At 42.1% G+C, this 24,078-nt stretch overlaps 1 protein-coding gene across 2 annotated transcripts in view; it reads left to right on the top strand.

The window, feature by feature from the left end:
* Nucleotides 1-2,318: 2,318 nt before the first annotated feature.
* Nucleotides 2,319-24,078, top strand: part of LOC113576062 (vacuolar protein sorting-associated protein 13B) — a 219,085-nt gene continuing 197,325 nt past the window's right edge. For both annotated transcript variants that reach the window (XM_035525874.1, XM_035525873.1), the window contains exons 1-4: nucleotides 2,319-2,402; nucleotides 4,144-4,308; nucleotides 5,834-5,977; nucleotides 22,016-22,118. In XM_035525874.1, coding sequence (XP_035381767.1) covers nucleotides 4,162-4,308; nucleotides 5,834-5,977; nucleotides 22,016-22,118 — 394 coding nt within the window. In that variant the 5' untranslated portion in view covers nucleotides 2,319-2,402; nucleotides 4,144-4,161. The remainder of the gene's footprint in view (nucleotides 2,403-4,143; nucleotides 4,309-5,833; nucleotides 5,978-22,015; nucleotides 22,119-24,078) is intronic.

The raw sequence follows: 24,078 nt of genomic DNA on the forward strand, positions 1-24,078 counted from the left end.
TTAAATCGATATCGTGCACAAAATGCACATCTTAAAATCCACAATAAACAGTCGCACATGTTCGGAAACTGACTCAATCATGCGTTAAACCGCGCTCGAAGCGGTATTCGGGAAGACAGACCATGTCGAAACACCCCATTCTAACCATTCCCAACCATATGGTTTATTTTCACATAGCCTAGAAGACCTTCAGTGCTTCCACATACGTTCAATATTGTCAAAGACCTTTTTTTTCCACATGATAACTTTATGTTATTATGAATATGTTTTATAAGGGTTAAATTATGCGAGAATCAAGATTTTTGCAAAGCCCTTTAAAATATTTTTTTTTTGCACATTAGCCTCCAGTACAGACCCATTCCGCCCTCGCTGCTAGATGACAGGAAAACGATGCGACATTGCATGGGTCAACTAAATTTGCTGTTCGAAATTAAATCAGTGGCAACAAAACAATTTAACACAAGAAAACTATGTGAACGGCCTTGATAATATATCCGGATAGCCCGGTAATTAAATAAGTATAACCCAGAGGGAGACGCTAAATATCACTGTCATAATAACAATGCTACAGTGCGCCTAAGGGTAATAACCACCGGGCAGGAGAGAACGATTTAACCGCAAAATGCCGCACCTGTCTGCTAAGAAACAACTAATATTATTGTATTAATTATTGAAAATTAATGAAATTATTGAAAAGTTTACAAATCGGATTCTCGCAACAGCAGCAGCAGCAGAAGCAGCAACAACAGCAATAATAATAATAGATAAAATTATATTATTAAAATTGAAGTTGTAATTGAGTAAATAACAGAAAATATAACAGAAAAAAACATACGAATTACAGTTAAGATCAGAGCATTCGTTTGTGCACACTGCACACATGAAGCACACGAACTTCAAAGTCAAGCCTGAAACCCAACACAACGGTCCGTAGCTTGTGACAGAGTTTAATGACCTTCTTGACCGCTGTTGATTTTTAAAGAGGGGACGGTTATCGGAAGAAAATATTAAGTCAGACTTATTCGCGTCAGGAAAATATCTCTATCAGGGCCTGTTTGCACGAACTGTCAGTCACAATTGAACATAATTTAATGTGCATGCAGACTATTTAATGAGACTGGGGCCTGTCATAACTTCATGAGATATATTTAGAACGAACTTATGTGAAAAGAGCAATGCATGAGGCAACTGAACACAAAAGGAATACGTCTGCTAAAAATAGGTTGAAGTATGCTCTAGGAAAGAAAGCAAGTCACTCTTGGAATGGCATCAACCTTTAAATGCTTCGCAACAAAGGGCCCGCAATGAAACTACTCAAATCTCCCCAGGCATAGTCTTAAGAGAATAGCACAGGATATCTATCTATTTATTTGTTCAAACCTGAGCGACCTTCCCTTTTCGGATGTGACGCCATCTATTTTCAGAGAAATCACACGTGGACCGTCCATCATAATCGATCTCAGTGAAAGTGCATATTAAAATTACACAAATAGCCTTTGCGCAGGCTTCCAAACTCCACTTTACACCATTTAAACGTTTTAGGCTACATAGATATGTTAGGTTAGGCCTAGTGCTGTCTGTGAACAAATTGTGAACAAAACCTTTCCTTTTTTAGGTTTCTTTGTTGATTTTTTTTTAAAATATTCGAAATTAATCTTTGGTCTGCACGAAACAGTTATTATTATTATTTTTTTAAATATAACAAAATAGTAGCCTATAGTAATTCCGTCAAATTACGTAAATTACGCATTTGCCAGAAAAGCCCGATTATCCTGGATTCTGAAAATGGCAAATTTTGCTTTTTTTGTTGTCTAATAACCAGTCTTAAAAACAACTTCATTATAGCCTCTTCTATAGCCTTCAGCAAAATTTTGTCCTGCGTTTTTCCTCCAGTCACACTCATTTTGGCTTTTACAACCTCATACCTTATAAAGTTCTGGTTCTGTGGTTATTTTAAAGAAAAAATAATAAATTCGAATTATTTTTTAACGAAATATAAACTTAGGAAGAAAACTTGTTCCTGGATATTTTTAATTGCTTCGTACAGAGTGGATCCCCCAAAATAACGTTATAGCCAAGTAATTTAAGCATATCTTATAAGCTATCAGCTTTTTTCCACATTATATTCCTGAATGGCTTTTAGAGTGGTTCATGTTTCATGTGGCTCACGTTTCTTACCTATTAGGATTGCGTCATTAACACTCCAGTGTGTGTGTGTGTGTGTGTGTGTGTGTGTGTGTGTGTGTGTGTGTGTGTGTTTTAAGGGAAGTGACGTCGGTTGTGTTGTGGAAGTGATTCTTTCGTATACGGAAGTTGGGATATGTGTGTTTGGACTGTGGCAGCGGTTGCAGCAATGAATAAAAAGTGAAGCTTAAATGTCGAGATAATTCGGCTGTGATAACGTAAGACAAACACACCGCATACCAGCGGATAATTGTGCATTCTGTGCGCAGCGGCACGTCTCGCTGACTGGTTAGCTAAATGGGGGAAGCGCTCTTAGCTAGGTGGCTAGCTACGTTAGGTGGCTAAGCTACGTTTTCAGCCAAATTAGTTTTTCCACAAACGTTCATTTCATGTAACTAACGTTAATACAACTTGACGAATAAGCCAGGAGGGCAAACTGCATCAGATAGCTACTGCTGGCTTGCTGGCTACATGTTCAGGATTTGCTTTATGTGTAAAGGTACAAGAAGACAATTGTAAACGTTTTCGTTTTTAGTAAATTGTAGCTTGGGGGACGTGGTGGCGTGGTAGTAGGTATAAACAGATAAGATTGGCGTCGGCTGTCACAAACCTATTTGGTGACTTTTATTTAGTTTGCTAGCGGTTAGCTCTCCTGGTTAGTTAGTATTTGTTGCTTTGAACAAACATGTTTGGATAACATTTCCACGAGACATTAATGTTACTCTAATCATCTAGCTAATATGAATTAATCAAGGCCACAGAAAGCTGTTCACTGTAGTGCCAGTGTCTTGGAGAAAGTCAGTAATTTTAACAAGCGATTAGAGAGCACTGGTAAATTGGAATAATTCTATCCTACTACAATTGTGTTATTCTCGTAAGTAGCTAACTTGTTTGTCTAACTCACCATGCAGGTGTTACACTATGTCAAAGCCCAATATCTATGTTAACGTCCTATTAATCTCACATCTGTTGAGTCAGGCCAGAGGACCATTTACAGTTGTGAGAAAAAGTGAGACCTGGATTGTCATCAAGGTTATTGTTGGAAAAATCACAACTAAATTTTTTTTGTTGTTGTTTTTTTGCTGAGTAGTGGTAATTGTCTCCTCGTTTTCTCAATACAAACTTTTAAGTTAAATTATTTATTGTTTGAGTTGTCTGCTTCAGACCACATCACAATATTTCAGTAGGTCTGAGGTCTCTCTTGTGTCTAAGTAGCTCTTGTGAAATCAACAATTACTCATATTGCATGACTCTGCCTTTGCATTTTAGGTCACAGGTAGATTACCTAGCATTTTGTTGCTAAATGTCCTGATACAACATTTAATTTCTTGGTCCCTCAATTATTGCAACCCATCCAGGCCCAGAACAGCTACTATGCCCCCTCTGCCCTGAATCTGGGATGAGGGTTTGACATTGGTGTGTACTATTCAGCGTTTGACTTTAATAGTGCTGTCAAATGTTAAGGTGGTCAAGACACAGTCCTTGATGTTCACATATAGTTTGTGTATGTCTTTGGTGTATCTAAACCATTTGTTGAGTGTTGATGGCAATGAAAAATGTTGTCTTTGTTAAGAATTGAATATATATTATGACTCAGATGAAGATAAATTCATGCGGACATCTGGATGATTACAAAGGGTTTTCTTATGGTCGTAGGTTACTTTAGCTGACTGCCTTTAAGGGGTTGCCAGCTACAGTACCTTTAGTGGTTTATAACACAGGTTGTGCATTCTGTCTTCTTGAATGTTTGTCATTATTTAGTCATATTTTATTTTAGTTAAGCTGTTTAAGATGTGTAGTTTTGACTTTATCTTGAAGCCACGTATTACCATATAATGCACATAGTACTGAATGATAAACCATTCTGTATGTTCACCTGCTATTTAGATAAAGTAGGGATGTTCAAACATCAGTGAGTGTCCAATTACACTCTTGTTTCGTCTGTGTGTGTCTGTGTAGGGCTAAGGAGCACTCAGGATGCTGGAGTCTTATGTCACTCCGCTATTGATGAGCTATGTTAACCGCTACATTAAGAACCTGAAGCCCTCTGACCTGCAGCTCTCACTGTGGGGTGGGGATGTGGTGCTCAGCAAGCTGGACCTCAAACTGGACGTTCTGGAGCAGGTGAGACTTGAACCCCAAAGATTCATCATGACTTCTGTTCTGGAGTAATGTTTTGTAGACTAGGCCTGGTAGCTAAAGCTACAGCACGCTTCCTAAACTCTTGTCTAAGCTGTATATAGTCCACACAGAGTCCAGATTGACACTGAAAGGTATATCATCACTCTCTCACTGTGAAGTCTGCTGTTTGTCTTTATGCCTCTGTAACTCTAGAGTTTTTGGTGTCTAATTCTATTTTGTGACAGGCTTTGTGCTGCGTCTACTTCAGGCCTAAAATGCGGCAGCTCCAGCTACGAGATGTCAGTGCATCATGGAGCTTTTTTAGCTGTTTGATGTACTTTGTCCCCCCCAGTCTTCAAGCCCATCAATGTTTTAGGAGAATTGAGTTGAAGTGTTGGTTTTGGTCTGAGGAGCAGAAAGCGTTCTGCTTTTTGTGCGTGTATTGTCAAGGATCACAGAATCTCCCGTCTGCACTGGGAGCAGTGTTTCATCTCAAACCACAGTCAGATTCCTCCTCTGCTCTCTATCTGTCAGATGACATGAGGCCTACTTAGATGGATTTGCTAGAATATTTGCTTTGCTTTGTTATTTGGGGTACAGTGGCTTTTGCATTTGTAATATCTGGAACCAATCACTCTGCCATGTTGTGAGAATGTTTTGCTTCCCAAGAGTGGCCGAAACTGCTCTTAGAGCTCTGAGACACACACATATGCACATATACGCATATCCATACATGCGTGCGCACACACACCCGCACACACAGCAACAGAACTGCTTATTGAAAGCAGCTTTTATCCTCCCACACTGAGAGTAAAGCTCTTGTTTAGAAGTCTGCTACTAATGCGATCCTGAAATCATGACAAAAATTTTGCAAAAACGTCAGAGCGCGTCTTTATAGCCTGCAGAGAGGATGCTATGTTTAATCTGCGTAGGGATCATTAGGAATTCTCGTAAGAGGAGTTTAAGTGAAATAGTTTGGACTCTTGAACAGATGAGCTATAAATTAAAGCGAGTGCTTCCTTCCGTGCGGGTATGATTGGGAGCATTTGGCAGGGTCTGGTCTGGTACCTGCAACAGTGTGTGCATGGAGTCTGATTAGGAGCATTTGGCAGGTCTGGTGTGGGACCTGCAGCAGTGTGTGTGGAGTCTGATTAGGAGTGTTTGGGAGGGTCTGGTGTGGGACCTGGAGAAGTATATGTGGAGTCTGATTAGGAGTGTTTGGCAGGTCTGGGGTGGGACCTGCAGCAGTGTGTGTGGAGTTTGTCTCTCTGAGAGCAAGTTCTCATCCCAAAGCAGCTCACAGCCAGCTACATAAATTACTCTCCTCATGCTCTCTCAACCAGCACAAATCCACCACACTATGATTCATTTTACCAGGCCTTTATTGTAATGAGAAACAGCGTTCTTTCTCTCAGCTAGTGTCTCGCCTTTTATCTTTTACTCTTATTCACAGCACAAAGCTATGACTTATGGCCCATTTTGTATGTGTGTGTGTGTGTGTTTCTTTGAATTCATGTGTGTGGTGCAGGAGCTAAAGCTTCCCTTCACATTCCTGAGTGGTCATATCCATGAGCTGCGTATCCATGTTCCGTGGACCAAGCTGAGCTCGGAGCCCGTGGTCATCACGATCAACACCATGGAGTGCATCCTCAAGCTGAAGGACGGAGCTCAGGTCAGTAACGTAGACTGTCAAACACACACACAAACGCACCCACCCACCCAACAATGCAAACAAATATCACAGCATATCCATTTCCCCTTCTTCCATTTAGCTTGCCTGTAAATTTCCATTACCTGAAAGATAATGATAAATGACCAACTAATCGATCTTTGTGAAATGGCAGAGGGAGCATTCCTTTATATGTTCCTCTCTTCCAAAAAGCAATGGTCCTAAATCTGGTTAAATGGTGAAAACGTCTGTTTAGAATGGAATGTCATCAGTGTAGATCACGTCTGCAAAAGACCTGATTTACAAGGACCCTCAAACACAAATGTGAACATTTTGGGTGCAGGGGTACATAAGATGATTAAATGAGTATGTGTGTGTGTGTGTGTGTGTGTGTGTGTGTGTGTGTGTGTGTGTGTGTGTGTGTGTGTGTGTGTAAGAGGAGAAAGGAGGAGAGGGCCTCCATGGTGTCTGTACTGCGCTTGTTTGTGGAGTTGGACATACATAGCCGTGCCTTCATTACTACAGTAGTTCTGATCATCAACATCAGAAAAATACCCAAACTGAACAAACAAATCAAACCTCAATCAGACCTCTTTAAATCAGCTGCAGAATTATGCACTCAGCAGTTTGATTTATGCGCTCAAAAGCTATAGGGAGCAAGAGGAAAGACAGACACTGGCGTCCGCTGAAAGCGCAGCTCCTTTCAGAACCCAAAGATCAAAGGCTCTTCTCGTTGTCGCTACCACAGTCAAATGCTTAGAGTTCTCTTCGGGTTTCTCTCTGAAATCAGAACTGCTTTGTTCGAACAGCTGGAATCTGTAGGGCAAAGCCAATCGCTGCCATTAATGGACTGCACTCTTTCTCAGGAGCACCAGGGCCAGTTCTTAGTGAAGGCCTGAACCGGGGCCAGGAGGCACAGCTTTGGAGGGCCCCGCAGATGGGTGCGCGGTTCTCATCTGGCCCGTGTGCACTTGGCATGTTTTCTGTGCCAAAGAAGCGTCGGAGCCCGCGTTATGGCCCCCTCTCCCCCCGAATGCACACGGGCCCAGCACCCTGACACCACTTCCCTCGTTCAAACAGTTAGATTATTCTACATGGGCCCAGCCATAAATATTTGGCCATTAGGAAATGGAGAACGTGAGGTGGTCGGAGGGGGGGAGCAGGGGAGATTTATTTGTGCAGAAGCAGCGTGCAGTTACCTGCCCCACTTGTGCTGCAGTGCCCATGTGAGCTCTGCAACAGGCACAGGCCTCATATGGTTGTGCAGAAGCCTGTCTGAAGGGAAGTCAATTAGAGTTGATTATATAGACTGCAGCAGTATAGATTTGTAACACATGAGCCTGAGTGCCAAGGCTGGATATCGTCCTGTGCAGCAGCTACTGCTAGAGTGATCATGTTCCAGTGGGCTGACACTTTAATGTGGCTGTGTGTGGTGTGCACGTGTGTGTGTGTGTGTGTGTGTGTGTGTGTGTGTGTGTGTGTGTGCGTGCGTGCGCGCGCACACCTTATAGCTTGGGGGTCAGAGGGCTCTGCTCCTCTGAACTTGTGTAATTTCCAAACAAGTATTTGTTACAGATGTTTTTTTTTTTTTCACAAAGGCTCCTAATTTAGCTGGAACCTTTGGAAAATTGCAAATGACGTTTGGGCAAATTATGCACTGGTATGCCGACTCCTGAGAGACCAAGTCTGGAGCCGAGCCAGGAACCGAAAAAGGCAGCAGAAGCCATAGCTGGAGGAAAGAAATGAACTCTCTCTCCCTCTCTCCATCTCTCTCATTCTCTCTCTCTTCTCCCACTCTCTCTGACTCTCTTTCCCTCTGCCATGTTCCTTCTCTCCCGCTCATGCGTTCGCTCGCTCGCTCGCTCTCTGTCATGCACTCTCTCTCTCCCCTCCTTCTCACTTCCTCTCTCTGTCATTCGCTCGCTCGCATTCTCTCTCTCGCTTCTGGTGTCCCTTCAACCCGCTTTGCGCTCATTGGCCCCCGTGTTACAGCTAAACCCATTTTAACGTTTTGTGTGGCTCTGATGCCGCAGGTGTCGGACAGAGCATGTGGTGTGCTGGAAATTTCAGCTCATAGAAGTAAACTCTGCAAACGCTTCGAAGTGAGCTGAGGATCTCTTTAGCTGAAAGTGTATGTGGCACATTACGTGTGTAATGTGGAATGCCTTTATAGTTTCAAGTCTTTCATGGTTGCCTTAGCAGGCCAAGGTTTGCTGTAAGTTTTTTCGGCCCTCCACGCAGCCTCGAATGGTATGTGTGGAAATGATTAATGAGATAATTGATCTGGTTTGTTTTTGCAGTTACAGTGAGCAGCTGACTGTATTCCTGTAAAAACATCCGCAGACCTTTTGAAGTTCATTGGGAATCTGTGGAGGATTGATTAGGGGGTTTCTGAGACTTGGCATCGTGTGTGAGCGCAAGAGCGTGCACGTGAGTGGGGGCGAAAGAGAGAACACGAATATTAACTAGACCAGATCATGTCATTTACAGCTTTCAAACTGTAAAGCTAATTACAGTGGTGAGAATGAGCGTCCAAACAGGCTTTGCTACAACAGTAACAGCTTTATTCAGTTCATTAGCAAACCCCTTGTATACGTACACGCATCCTCCCACACACACACTGTCCAAGCTCTTAGCTGACACATCGTTTAGCAGGTTACTGTGGCAACGCGATCTCTCCAGCTCCCTCTCTTGTGTTGTGCGCCTGCACGTGCGTGCATGCACGCTTTCTGCATGCGTGCGTGTGCAGGAGGTTTACATGTAGAATAAGGAAAAACCTGCATCCTGTGTGCAGACCTCCGTTAAGTGGATGAAGAAAAAACAGCCGCTGGACATGTGTAATCAGATCAGCACAAACTGGATAATCTGGGTCTTTATGCTGCCGGAAATCTGCTCTTTGATTCGCTTGCATGCCCAGACCAAATAGCTTACAGAGAATCCACGGTCCAGTACAAGACGAAGGTAGGGAGTGTGGGTAGAAATGTGGGAGAGGAGGGTGGGGTCCGAGGACGAGTGCTTTCCAGTCCTGAAGGCCGTGCTTGCCCAAAGTGTAAGGTGTGAATAGTGTGTGCTTTACTAACAGCTCCATAGTGTGACATGTTTACTTTCGTCCTTGCCCTGAGGTGAACCTGTCAGACAGCCCCTCCCACTGCTGACCTCTGAACTCTAAACTGCCTGTCACTCTGCTGAACTAAGACACACTCACTCCCTGCCCCCCCTCCCCAAACTGACACACACACACACACACACACACACACACACACACACACACACACACACACACACACACACACACACACACACAGTGTTTTCACAAACTGTTCAGTAAAGTAGGAGGCAGGGCAGTTGTTGTGATTGACTATGATATTGAGTTTGTTTGTATGAAGTGTGTGGGGGCCTGCAGTATTTGCAGATGTTATTGGGCTGTTTAATTATTTTTGGGTAAATAAGAGATTCCCTCAAATGGCGTTTGTGTGTGTGTGTGTGTGTGTGTGTGTGTGTGTGTGTGTGTGTGTGTGTGTGTGAGAGTGAGAAAATCAGTGATGAGTCACTGTGGTTTTGTGGCTGTAATCCAGGAAGCTAAGCGGAGGCTGAGGGTTCTGTGGCTACAGATACAGGAATGCTGTGTGGAGTTAAAAGTGCTTCCTGACGGTGCTGACTCAGTTCTGATCAATACTGCTGCCATGATGCTCCTAATTCCGCTGTCTAACAAACTCACACACTTCCCACCAGTACACACACACACACACACACACACACAGCTCAGCATCACCAGTAGGGAGGGGGAGAAGTAGAGGAAGAAGGGAAACTGCCATTTTGTGATTTAATCCTGGTGAAAATCCTTGAACTATACTTTTGAGAAATTGAGAAATTCTATACATCTGTTAATCATGCAAGTTATTAGTCTTTTTTAAATTTTCATTTCAAAAATCAATTTTAATTTTGTTAATGAGTTTGGTTGGTTGATGCTTTTTTGATGTTTGGTTGATGTTTTTGGTTGGTTGCGGAGTATGCTTCATGTTCATAAATCCATGGTGTAGAGAAGAATGTTGGTGTGTAATTGCTGTAGTGGTGTTCTGTGCTGTTGCTGTGGTATGTGGGTGGTCTCTACCTCAGACCCCCACAGTCACGCCCTTCCCCAGCCCAAGCCCAGTTCAGCGCTCCACCATCATACACCACTAGTGTAATTCTGAGTGTAGAGAGCACAGACGTTACTGCCGGAACCTGCCTAAACTTAGTAACTAAACTTAGTTTAGAGAACTCATCATGACGAGAACTGAACTCAGCTCAGAAGACATTACACTTAGATTCAGTTTTCCAAATGCTCATCTTAGTTCTCGACTAATAAGAGTTTTGTTGGCTTGACTTTGCAGGTTAGACTGAATACATATTGGCGGAGTGGTCCCATTAGAGTTTCAGTGGGTTTAAACGGGCAGGATTCCAGAGTATTTCTAGCTGTTGCTCTTTTGTATTTTTGAAAAGCTGATTCTGAAACAATGGAGCTACTTGACACGTCAAGGATGATTTGTTTTCAACAGATCCGACAATAAATCCATAAAAGTATCATGCTTAACATTAAACATATGTTGAGTGTAGCATTATTACATGTAATTAGGACTGAATTGTACATTAAGCGCGGATGGGATCATCAGACCCAATCCTGTATTAGCACTAACAATACTAATGATGATCCTTCATTTCCATAATCCTAGTAGGCTTCATTTGTGTCTGGAAAACAGAGATGTTTGACTTACTAAACCCAGGCCGTAGTGTGGCCAGTGGATGCTTAAACTGTGCCTTGTTCACATTTCTACCTGTGCTGTGGGATTGAGCGGATATGCTGGCAAGTTTCTTATCTAATATCTGTGCTTAGTACTTGCACTGAACATTTTCGGTCACACCTATAGTCAGCCCTTTATTTATAAATTTTTTTGTATTATTTGAAATTTTTTTAATTGCAGCGTTTTGGCGATGCGTCGGAACAGCACGCACGCACGAGCGCACACACACAGACACGCGCGCACGCATATTTGCTAAAACCTAAACAAGCTTTATTCTTATGAGCGAGAGCCGTCGAAGGGGAATGTTGTCAGTAATTATCCCGCGTGTTGGCGAAAGAGAGAGAGAATGAATTTTGAAGGCGTGTATTTAACTGGAGAGACAATATACATTGTATGCTTCGTGAATGATATCGCCCGCCTGATGTTAATCACATTGCTGCTTCAAGTGACCAACATGAATATACATGAATTATAATATACATGTGTTATAATTAGTGCCTAATTGCTTAAAACTTTCACAAATATTTAGTTATTATTTGCAGCTGAGAGCTGAAATGGATACTAAAAATGTAAAAATGATGATGGCTATGTGTGTATATATAATGGCTTTGTGTGTGCGTATGTGTGTGTGTGTGTGTGTGTGTGTGTGTGTGTGTGTGTGTGTGTGTGTGTGTGTGTGTGTGTGTGTGTATATATATATATATATATATAGTGTGTATATATACACACCGATGTGTGTATATATATATGTATATTTGTGTGTGTATATATATGTATGTATATGTGTGTGTGTATATATATATATATATATATATATATATATATATATATATATATACACACACACAGTGTGTATATATATATATATATATATATATATATACACACACACAGTGTGTATATATATATATATATATATATATATATATATATATATATATATACACACACACACAGTGTGTGTATGTATGTATGTGTGTGTATATATATGTATATGTGTGTATATATGTATATATATATATGTGTGTATATATGTATATATATGTTTATGTATATATATATGTATATATATATATATGAGTGTATGTATGTATGTATATATATATATGGGTATATATATGTTTATATGTATATATGTGTATGTATATGTATACATATACATATGTGTATGTATGTATGTATGTATATGTATGTATGTATGTATGTATGTGTATATGTATATATATATATATATATATATATATATATATATATATATAGAAAAACACACACATGTAAACATATATAGTGTGTGTGCGTGTGTGTGGTGGTAGTTTTTTTGAAGCGTAAACATGGCACAGCCCTTTGTTTGGTGTCTGGGGAATTTGTCTTGATGCCTACAAACAGAGCTGCTTCAGATTGGGTAAGAAATACACACACTTCTGTTTCTGTTATAACAGAAGATGCTTTTACATTTTTTCTTCAATATCTGAGCTCCCTAAGAGTTTAAATCTGAGCTCCCTAAGAGTCATAAATATTTTCCCCGTCATATGAAATTAACTCCGCCAACATGATTCTCATCCTGAGACATTCATAAATGCACGCCAGCATAATGATAAAGCACAACTCCCGATACACAGCAAAAATTCACGTGCGGCTTTTTTTCCCCTCCAAACACAAAAAAAATCCATCCTCCATATTCACCGCACTTTATTATTTAAAGTAAATAAATAAATCAACAGAATGGATACTTGTATGGGTGTTTGATGTCATTCCATACCCTCAATAGTCTGTGTGCTAAAGTTGAGAGGGGTGAGACTGGTAGTGGAAAGGCAAGCCTACTGCGTCTCTCCACTCCAGGAATGTTTAACATTAAGAATTAGAAATTAACGAGGGCTTTCTTAAAATTGCTGTGGTTTTGGGTTGGGTTCATAGTTTTCCACAGCTCTGATGATGTGTGTGTGTGTGTGTGTGTGTGTGTGTGTGTCTGTCTGTGTAAGTGTAAGTGAGTAGTGCTTTATTGTAACACATTGCAGTTATTAGCTGCTGTGCCAGGGCAGCTAGAATACTTCACATCTTAGGCGTGTGTGTGTGTGTGAGAGTATGCGCATGTGTCTGTCTGTGCGTACGTGAGGCTAGCCTGCGGTTGGATGATGGAGACATCTGAAGAAGTACAGCGTCAGATCTAAATCAGGCACTCTGTTTCATTCAGTCCAGTCCTCTCCGCTTCACACATTCTCTTGCACTTAAAAAAAAAAAAAAAAAGATTCCTCTCTTCACCACCCAATCTGAGCCACACATCAGACATTGTCGCTGTCTGGTGTGTCAGTGCTGACTAAAGGCACTCCTGCAGGCCAGATCATGCAGAGCCTTCTGCAGTGAAAGTGCCCCTGTGAGTGCACAGCCAATAAAAAAACCACACGACTTCAACCAGTCAGTCAGTAGTATGTGTTATTTCGTTACTTTGTTATGCATATTTAATATTTGGAAAATGTGGTTCATGCAATTCTCAGGACAGTACACAGAATGGATTGGAAGGTGTGGGTGGGGGGAGGTGTGTGTAGCAGGGAGAGGGTGTGTGGGAAGGTGTCTTCTTTAGCTGTTCTGCGTGAAATGCTGCTGGTGAAACACTACAGACGTTGAACAGTACCGGCTCTTTGCGCCCGGTCTTGCTCTGTCTCTTCCACTACTCCGCTGAGTTTGGCAGGAGTGACTGTTTTGAGGTTAGCCACACGCTAAGCCCTGCATGGCTACTGTGTCATAAACACTAGGAGACTCTCTGCTGGCTTTACTTGCTAAGATGGGAAGAAACACTCTCCTCCGTTTATGACCTCTGCTGCGCTATATTCTTTACGAAACATTCTTTACTACAATTTTCTCTACATCTCAATCTCTACATCTCTTACTACAGTACACTGCAGTTACTCATACATATATACATATATCCACAGACACACACACACAGGTTTGAATATCCTGACAAAATTTCAACAATTAAGAAATTAAATCCTAGTTAACTCCTTCCATAACAGTAGTTAAAGACTATTTCTGCTGGCCAGGTTTAGATTTATCACTGTGCATGTGTTTGCGGCAGACAGCCAAGCACTTGAAACATTGAGAGGTCCCGGCTGAGTTACTTTTCAGGAGAGGAATAAATCTCAAGAAATATGAAGGCTGTAAATCATCTGGAGCTGCGTTTGAACAGTCCTGAGATAAACGGTTGCCCCATTCAGAGGCAGCTGCCTCCTAAGGTACCTTATTTTGGCCAAATTTAAAGGGAAAATGACACATGTAATCCTCTGTGAATGTGGTCCCATAATGTTCCCAGTGCAGCGCTCCATGCATGTTTGTGAAAACATGGCGGAGGAATGTTGCTCCGACGCCAACCAAAAGTCAGTAAAAGTAAAATGCGATTGTGCTGATACGAGCTCAGCGATCATAATAGCGATCGTAGACTGCCAGGGAACTTTTGATCAATGCTGCTAGCTAGCTAACAAACTACAACTGCAGAAAAGAGGGAAGGCTTTAAATTACTTCTCATCCAAACTGCAGAACAATACTGGGGCTTGGGGATAATTTGTAGAATAGCTCTCACTTTCATAAAATAGACCAAGTCTGAGGCACTGGAAGCAACAATAGCATCTGTAAAATCCAGCAGACATTGATTGATTGATTTATTTTTCCGGTGGAAAATCCACAGTAATTTTAACTGGGCAAAGGCCAGAAGGTTTTTGGAACTCTTTAAAGGCCCTGCACCTGCGGTGTGCCCTTCCGCAATCTGTGATCCTAAATCAACGTGGTTCTCCAGAGGTACAGTCCAGTCACCCTAAAAGAGGATTACATGAGGAATTCGGTGATGTTAAGGGAGATTCCAAACTGTAGGGAGTGAAAATGTTCAGTTGGAAGGGAGTCTCAAACTGCACGGGGAGTAGTGAATATAAACAGTTTTTCACTGTGCAGGAAACTGACATGAAGGTTTACCCATCAGTCATTGCATGTCTCGTCAAGATGAGTTGAGCCTGTTGTCTCATTTCTGGACAGCATCAAACAAACACGAATATGTTAGAGCTCCCTAGTGTGTAATATTGCACAGATTTCAGCTGTCATTGATGTGGAAGTGTCCTGTACAGAAAAGATGCCAAATCAGCTGAAAATTGAATTTATCTTACTGACTTTTACCTAGTTCGTTAATGTTTATCATGCAGTAAATCTTGGCTACATGAAGCTGTTTGGTCAACATCCACCAGAAATTTGTTTTACATGCAAAATATGTCATCTTCTGTGTGATGGCACATCTGGGCATTCCCCATGAAGGGACTCAATCAAGTATGTATCCCCTCCATACTTCACCCACTATAGGTCATTAGTATGTAGGGAATACAAGCGAGCAGAATGCAGCTATCCAGTGGTAAGGCCATTTCTAGAGTGTACTGGGCGATATGGATTTCACATTTGGTATTTCTCTGGCAGATAATTAATACAAAAAACTGTTGATGAACATGAATTTAACAAACCCCATACAAGCTTAGATATACAGGCTAAGATACCATTTTGATGCATCATAGAAGTTATCCACTAAAGTTAGTTTAAAGTGTGTTTAATGTTAGGGAGCAGGTCTGGTTTGCTGGTAATTTTTTGGTGGATAAAGAATATAGCTAGAATTGCACTAGTGCCTTATGAGTCTGTAAGACTAGAACTGTATTAAGAGTGTACGAGACTGACATGTTTAGAACTGTGATTATTAAGAGTGTAAAAGACTGAAATGTTTAAAACTGTAATTATTAAGAGTGTAAGAGACTGATATGTTTAAAACTAAGTATTAGGAGTGTAAGAGACTGACGTGTTTAGAATTGTAATTATTAAGAGTGTAAAAGACTGAAATGTTTAAAACTGTAATTATTAAGAGTGTAAGAGACTAATATGTTTAGAACTGTAGGTATTAGGAGTGTAAGAGACTGATATGTTTAGAACTGTAAGTATTAGGAGTGTAAGAGACTGACGTGTTTAGAATTGTAATTATTAAGAGTGTAAAAGACTGAAATGTTTAAAACTGTAATTATTAAGAGTGTAAGAGACTAATATGTTTAGAACTGTAGGTATTGGGAATGTAAGAGACTGATATGTTTAGAACTGTAAGTATTAGGAGTGTAAGAGATTGATATGTGAACCACCTGCTCTTTATTTTCTTCTAAAGCTTAAATTGGGCTTGGAGTGTTTATGCAGTGTTCTGCAGTAATGACCTTTAATCTGTAACATCATCCATTACCAGCAGCTTTCACTGTTTACCAGATTAATCTGCTGCGGTCCAGCTGCGTGCGTGTGTGTGTGTGTGTGTTTGTGTAAGGCTGCACATTATTTCTTGTTATTGAGAAGGGAAAAATGGTTTTGAGCAGCGCAAGTGCCTGGTTTTGAAAGCGATCCAGTGTCGGAATCCCCGCTCAGAATCCAGGATGTGACTGTGCATCACGTGCATGCTCTTAAACCAAGTGAGTCAGCCAGGAATGAGATGTTGTGGGATTCACTGGATGTCTGAGGTGGAAGTGGGAGAAACAGCCCTCCATCCAAACCTCTCTTAAACATGGCAGCAGCTGCTGCTGCTGATCTTCCATTAAAAAGTCCTCATTTTATCCACGTTGGGAGTGCAGAAGTTGGCCTTGCCCCACTGGTCTCTCACTTCTCTGCCTGACCCTGGAGCTGTGTGTGTGTGTGTGTGTGTGTGTGTGTGTGTGTGTGTGTCTGTGTGTGTGTGTGTGTGTCTGTGTGTGTCTGTCTGTGTGTGTGTGTGTGTGTGCTTTCATGCAATTTTAGTGACTGTGTGTGCGTATGGCTCAATCTGTATGCCACACAATTGCCGTGCTAAGAGAAAATAAACAGTGAAATCTGAGCAGCCTTATCTCAACCAGACCCACAAGAGTCCTTCACTCTCATACAAACATGCGCGCACACACACACACACACACACACACACACACACACACACACACACACACACCTTCAGCTTGCTCCAGTGCCCCTGCCCTTTGTCCTCAGGACATCAGTTAGTTGTGAGCTTGTTAAACATCCCCTCTCATTACTTGACTTTCGCTTGGCTACAACAGGACAGCTCTCCATTTAATTAACATATCATTAGGAAACACTCCGTTTCAGAAAGCATAATGCCAGTTGGTTCTCAGGGCTACACCATATACAGTGGAAACAAATCTGTGTTTTTGCTGGTGAGGAAATTTGTCCTGAGGAAGCTGAAAAGAGTGATGATGCCTTTATGTGTGATTATGGATGTTTGTTGTGGTTTCCGCCAGTGTGAAATGGTCTACCAGTGGTTTGAGGGACCGCAGCAGTCTGCTTGGCTGCTTAGGTGCGTGCGTGCGTGTGTTTTGTTGGGGGAAGGGGCCACACTGATCCCTTTATTGTCTTATAGCTCCTATGTAATGCCACTCACCTCTGTGCGCTTTGGGTTCAGTATGGATATGTTATTTTTCCTTTGATATGACATCAGACATAAATGTTGAGTCTGCGATTGGTGGCCGTGGCAGACCCCGTTGTGACCTAGCTGACTACTCCCACACAGGCCTTTCCTGGGCCGCGGTCTAGTTACTCAGGGCATGCAGCCTCTAGGCAGGCTCTGCATAGCCATTAGCTCCTTCCCTTATGGCTTACTGGGGGCGTTTCATTGTATGCAGTGTCAAGAATGTCATGTGAGGTTCTTGGAGTGTTTAGGCTGTCTAAGGTGTTTAGATTATGGTGTGTTGGGTGTTTATGGACTTTGTGTTTATGGATTATTTATGTATAGGTTGCCTTTCCCTACATTGGCTCTGCTACACTATGGAGAAAACAGACTTTCAGTAAAGAGCTCATTCACGCTTCACTTATGTCACAAATCTAAATTGCAGCAGCCTGCGTGTCCATACCAGCCCGTACCGCACATCGAGAGGAGAGATGACCGAACACTGCTAAATGAGGTGTGAGCAATCAAGCTTGCTCTTTCACTGCCTCTCGCGCTCTCTTTCGCTTGCTCTCGCTCTGTGTTGTAGTGCAGCACTGATGACTTATTTATTATTTCACACGGGTTGTTTACCAGTTCCCACTGCAGCGTGGCGAAGGAGCGTGTGTGCATGTGGGCAGACTTGTTGTAAATATTTTTTGCTGCTGCTTTGTTGGCCATTTTAGCATCGCTCTGTTTACGTTCACGCCAGGGCAAATTGCATTTTCACCAACTCCCTAAATGATGCAAAGCATCTTTAAAACGTAATCTTCATTATTCACAAGCAGCCGACTTGTTTAGTTACAACAGCAAGAGAGAGGGAGGGGGACGCAGAGAGGATTGTTGCGGCCGATTGAAGCTGACAGCTTGCTTGTTGATTGTGTGTGTGCGTGTGTGTGTGTGTGTGTGTGTGTGTGTGTGTGTGTGTGCGCGCGCATGCGCATACATGAGTGGCCTCATGCGTGCATCAAGGTTCCATAGTCCACATTCTTTTGGTGGGGATAATTGTGTGCTGCTGTATAAGCTGGGAAATAGGAAATAGTGACTAAGTAGAGCTTAACTAATGACTGTTTTGATATTTGAATAATCTATCAATTATTGGAGCGACTAATCAATTATTGTGGGTCATGCACTTACTTAATGGATCTATCAGTTTTTTAATATATCTTGAGGTTTTATTTTTAGGTGCCAACTAACAAACGACAGAAGTATGCCTTCATTCAGAAGTACATATTTGTTTACATTTCTTACTGGTCCAAAAGGTAAATAAAAGTCCTATATTTTTTTCTCTTTGACAAAATACAATGATGAACCAAGTCGCAGCAATAAAATATAACAATATTACAGCACTTTCCCCTTATACCCTTAATTTGGATCAAACAGTCCAACCCACCCAAACAAAGGGCGAAGACAGAAACATGTGCAGCTGGCATATGTTCTCTTCAAGGCATATGTCAGGCCAGAGAGGACCTTTAAGTTTTTAAAGTCTAATACTCCATTAAAACAATGTACACTCAAGCCATGTTTGTCTTCTAGATTCCAGAATCCTGTGTAGATATCGAAATGTGCATCAGAATGTGTTGTAAAGAAATGGTGGCCCCCCCAATTTATCCAATTTCACGATAAATGGAGGTATGAGTTAGTAGGGCCGTCACTACAAAACACCTTTAAATTCGTTCAGTTCGTTTGAATACAGCCTGCATAGTGCACACATGCATACACACGGATTGAAGGATTTCTTGTGATTTAGAAAGCATCAGATTCTCCCATGTTTTCTAAATGTACTATCAGCTGACACATTCTTCAGCCATAAACATTGCCATGACAAGGCAACATTTAAGATTGTATATTTAGGGCATATTTAAGCACTACTTTATCAGTCATGTAAAGCAAAAAAAAAAAAAAACCTGCTACTACTACAACTAGTAGAAGTGCTGCTAGTACTGATACTGCTACTAATACTGCTGCTATTACTACTACTACTTGTGCACCTCCTACTGCTGCTACTACTACTACTAATGATACAGTTTATGTAGATTTAAAAAACGTTACCATGATTGACAGAAAATGGCAATTAAAACAGACGAATATGCACAGTAGAAATTAATAAAATGAAATGGTTAATAAAACCACTTTACCCAATAAAAGTCTAACAAAGTGAAAATTATAGACACAGTAAAAGGCAATAGTAAAGCAATACATTTTGAGAATGTTTTAAAAGTGCTCTGTCAGAAGATTGACGGTTTTCAGGGCCATATGACTTCAGTCTCCACTCTACCAGGTGTTTACAGATATAATTTCACTAAAATACACTGTGTGCACAATTATTAGGCAAGCTGTATTTTTGAGGATTCATTTTATTATTGAACAACTACAGTGCTCTTGGTCAATCCAAAATGTTAATACACCTCAAACCTGAATATTTAAGAAAGTAATAGTGAGGTTTTGGTTTGGAAGATGTATGTGTGCATAAATATTGGGCAACTGTTACTGTGCAGAATTATTATGCAACTAAATGAAAAATGGACATTTTCCCATCTCACTTTATTTATTTTTATCTGTTATAGTGAGAATAATAAACAAACAACTTGGAATTTATGAATAAACATTTCTGACATTCATGGAGTCAGTTTCTTAATCTGTTGATGGTCAACTTTTTGTGCAGCAGCAACCACAGCCTCCCAGACACTGTTCAGACAGCTGTACTGTTTCCCTTCACCGTAAGTCTCCTGTTTAAGAAGGGCCCACAAGTTCTCAATAGGGTTTAGGTCAGGTGAGGCAGGGGGCCGTGTCATTATTCTTTCATCTTTAAGGCCTTTACTGGCTAGCCACACAGTGGAGTACTTTGATCCATGCGATGGAGCATTGTTCTGCATAAAAAGCATGGTCTTCTTAAAAGATTCAGACTTTTTCCTGCACTACTGCTTGAAGAAAGTGTCTTCTAAAAACTGGCAGTAGGTTTGGGAGTTCATTTTGAGTCCATCTTCAACCTGAGAAGGTCCAACTAGCTCATCTTTAATGATACCTGCCCATAGCAGTACCCCACCTCTACCTTGCTGGCGTCTGAGTGGAAGTGGAGCTCTGTGCCCGTTACTGATCCAGCCACAATGCGACAGCACTTAAGGACAATGGGTTCCTGTTCGCTTCGCTTTAGATTGTTCTCAAATCTTTGGCAGTTAATTTGCGTCTTTTTTTTCTCAACACGTTTCTTGTGAACCTGTTGACTATTTGCAACACCATAGTTGATGGTTCTGTGATCACGGCCAAATATCTTAGCAATTTTATGAGTGCTGCATCCCTCTGAAAGGCTTTGTACAATTTTTCACTTTTCAGAGTCAGTTAAATCGCTTTGGGCCATTTTACATGAGGAAAAGAAGCTGCCTATTAAATATACACACCTTGATATAGAGTGTTGACCTCCTTAGGCCACACCCTCCCTCATTAAACAAATACACATCACCTGATATGCCTAAGTCCAATAAGCTTTCAAGTTTATACAGCTTTGAGTTTAGAAAATATGCATACAATTGATGATATGTCTAGAGACTTGGGCTGTAACAATACAAATATATTTTTAGGTTTGGTACCATTTTCAGTTCTGAGGTCAAGGCCGATTTTTGATTTCAAACTATTAAATGTAAAATATTTATTGATTCTGCAGATCCCTAATACAAATTTGATTTCAAAACAAAAAATTTGCAGAGTCACTAAAAAAGTAATCTAAAAAACTGCAGTTGAGACTTAAACAACACAAACCCCTGAACTGCTTCATATAAAGCCTTCTATGGTATATAATTTTCATTCTGTTTTGAACTTTCTTTTAAATGTCCAATACTTGGAGACAGGCTACTAAATAAAGGGCTTTTTGCTGCTGCTATCTCTCATTGTGCTACACGTCAGGATTCAAGCAGCAGCAGCAGTCCGTGCTCAGTCTAATAGATTCTCACCGAACGGCTCGTGTTCACACGATGCTGGCATCCGCTACAGGACTGGTTAGGGCAGGTGGCACACAGACCCCTGGCCCTGGTCTTGGCCCTGGTCTCACCCCAGCGCCCTGGCCCTGGTCTCGCCCCAGCGCCCTGGTCCTGGCCCTGGTCTTGGCCCTGGTCTTGGCCCTGGTCTTGCCCCAGCGCCCTGGCCCTGGCCCCGGTCCTGCTTTAGCACGCTGGCCCTGACCCTGGTCTCACCCAAGGGTCCCGGTCCTGCCCCAGTTCTCGCCCCAGCGCCCTGGCCCTGGCCCCGGTCCTGCCCCATCACTCTGGCCCTGGCCCTGGCCCTGGTTATCGCCCCAGCACGCTGCCCCTGGCCCCGGGCCTGCCCCAGCACGCTGGCCTTGGCCCCACTCCTGGCCCGGGGCCCCGGTCCTGCCCCATGGTGCTCCGCTCCCTGCACTTAGTGCTGTTATCTTTCCTCCTAAACCAGCTCCAGCTCTAAATTACCTGAGGTGCCTTTACTGCTGTTTATGGTACTGCTCATCTCAGGAGAACTGCAGCTCTCCTCCTCCTCTTTTCTCCTCTGGTATACTTGCATTCCAGCAACATGTATACACACACACACACACACCACACACACACACACACACACACACACACACACACACACACACACACACACACACACACAGAAGCCTTGCTTTCATCCTGGAATTAGAGTTTATTTATACAGCCCATGAGGGGCTATAAAAGCTGCAGTATAGCTCAAAGTGCCTGTTAGGCCTCTCTGCTCCTCTCTCCTCTACTGTCCTGTTCTCCGATGGAACTTGTGCAGCAGGTCCAATATGCTCTGTGTGTGTGTCTGTAGGATGAGAACGAGAGCAGTGCTTCCAGTCGGAGTGTGTCGGAAAAGAGCGTGCCCAGGCCTCGGAGAGTGCAGCAGAGCCCCACCGACCCTGACTTACCCCCAGGTGAGTGAGACCTCTAGCCTCACACACACCCACACACACACACACACCCCTACCTTGAACCGTCTCTTCCTTTATCTCAGAGTCTTTCTCCTCTCCAGATCAGTGCTGGGGTTAGGGTTTGCTCAGTGTTCATTTGTTGGTCTCCAGTCACTTGAAGAATCTCTATGGCTTTTACCAGGAAATTGCCACATCATTATCTCTTGCAGTCCTGAATACTAAGACCTGGTTCCTGTAAATGGATTAAGCCTGGTCTTGGACTAAACTGCAATGTCAGTGGTAGTTCACCAAAAACACAATTTATGCTTAGTTTTTATAAATCTTGGTCTGGAAAAACAGTCTTAAATGTTTAACTCATCCAGAATCTATGAGGAGTAGAAAGTCTATGAAGTAATGATATTTTTAACATTCCTTAATTTAAAAAAAAAAATGCAGTGATCTTGAGAGAGGCTAAAACTCAACAGTTTCTACTCATAAATCAGATTTGAACATTATCGCACTGTTGTAATAATTTGTATAAATTTGGAGAGCTTTTACGAACCTATATTACAGATAATTTAAGCAGAGTTGGGAAAGCACCTAATTTAATGTGCCGGTCAGAGAACAGAAAATGGAGTTTGTAACTTTAATTTGTTCCAAGGCAGGGTAGAAGCACAGAACAAGTGGTGTGTAGGTGTATGTATCTTATAATTACCAGAGCAATTATAATGCCTACTAATTTGAACATACAGTATGCACTCTACATTATGTACTATAATCGACATCACAAGCATGACTTTATTGTGACTTTTTAGAAACATTTAACACGTTTTTTGCCACTCTTTTTTTTTTTTTTACGGACGTTCTGCCTCAGCAGGAGTGTTTTGAACCCATAAGCACGATGTTTACTGTAGACCTGTTAACCGAAGAGAAGCATGGTCTGCCCCTTTGATGTTGCAGCTGCATAAGCGCTTTGTTTCATGGCACAGCGACGGTGCCAAAGAGCTTAAAATAAACATTCCCAGTACACACCACACAAAGCCACTATACTTAACAATAAACATTCCCTGTACACATGACACTAAGCCACTACACTTATTCTCTTTACACACCTTACTTGCCCACTACATTTATGAAAGTTTGCTAGATGAAGACTGAAACAGTTTGCTTTTCAGAAGCACGATGAGGTGCTGATGTCCACTGATTGCATCCTCACTAGGGGCTTTGTTCAGGACTAGTGGTGGTCTATGTCCTCACTAGGGGCTTTGTTCAGGACTAGTGGTGGTCTATGTCCTCACTAGGGGCTTTGTTCAGGACTAGTGGTGGTCTATGTCCTCACTAGGGGCTTTGTTCAGGACTAGTGGTGGTCTGTGTAGTCACCCAGGGCTTTGTTCAGGACTAGTGGTGGTCTATGTCCTCACTAGGGGCTTTGTTCAGGACTAGTGGTGGTCTGTGTAGTCACTGGGGGCTTTGTTCAGGACTAGTGGTGGTCTGTGTAGTCACCCAGGGCTTTGTTCAGGACTAGTGGTGGTCTATGTCCTCACTAGGGGCTTTGTTCAGGACTAGTGGTGGTCTGTGTAGTCACTGGGAGCTTTGTTCAGGACTAGTGGTGGTCTGTGTAGTCACCCAGGGCTTTGTTCAGGACTAGTGGTGGTCTATGTCCTCACTAGGGGCTTTGTTCAGGACTAGTGGTGGTCTGTGTAGTCACTGGGGGCTTTGTTCAGGACTAGTGGTGGTCTGTGTATTCACCCAGGGCTTTGTTCAGGACTAGTGGTGGTCTGTGTAGTCACCGGGGGCTTTGTTTACGACTAGTGGTAGTCTGTGTAGTCACTGGGGCAATAATAGCACAAGATGTTTTTGGAGGACGAATTAAGGCTTGCTCTTTAGACTCGACCAGAATAACGAGAACTTGCCATGGCAGTCGAAACTCGGTCTCTCTAAAAACAAAAAAAATCCCGTGTCACTGCATAGTCATTCTCTTCTA

The sequence above is a fragment of the Electrophorus electricus genome, chromosome 5 (genome assembly GCF_013358815.1).
Source record: "Electrophorus electricus isolate fEleEle1 chromosome 5, fEleEle1.pri, whole genome shotgun sequence".
NCBI lineage: Eukaryota > Metazoa > Chordata > Actinopteri > Gymnotiformes > Gymnotidae > Electrophorus > Electrophorus electricus.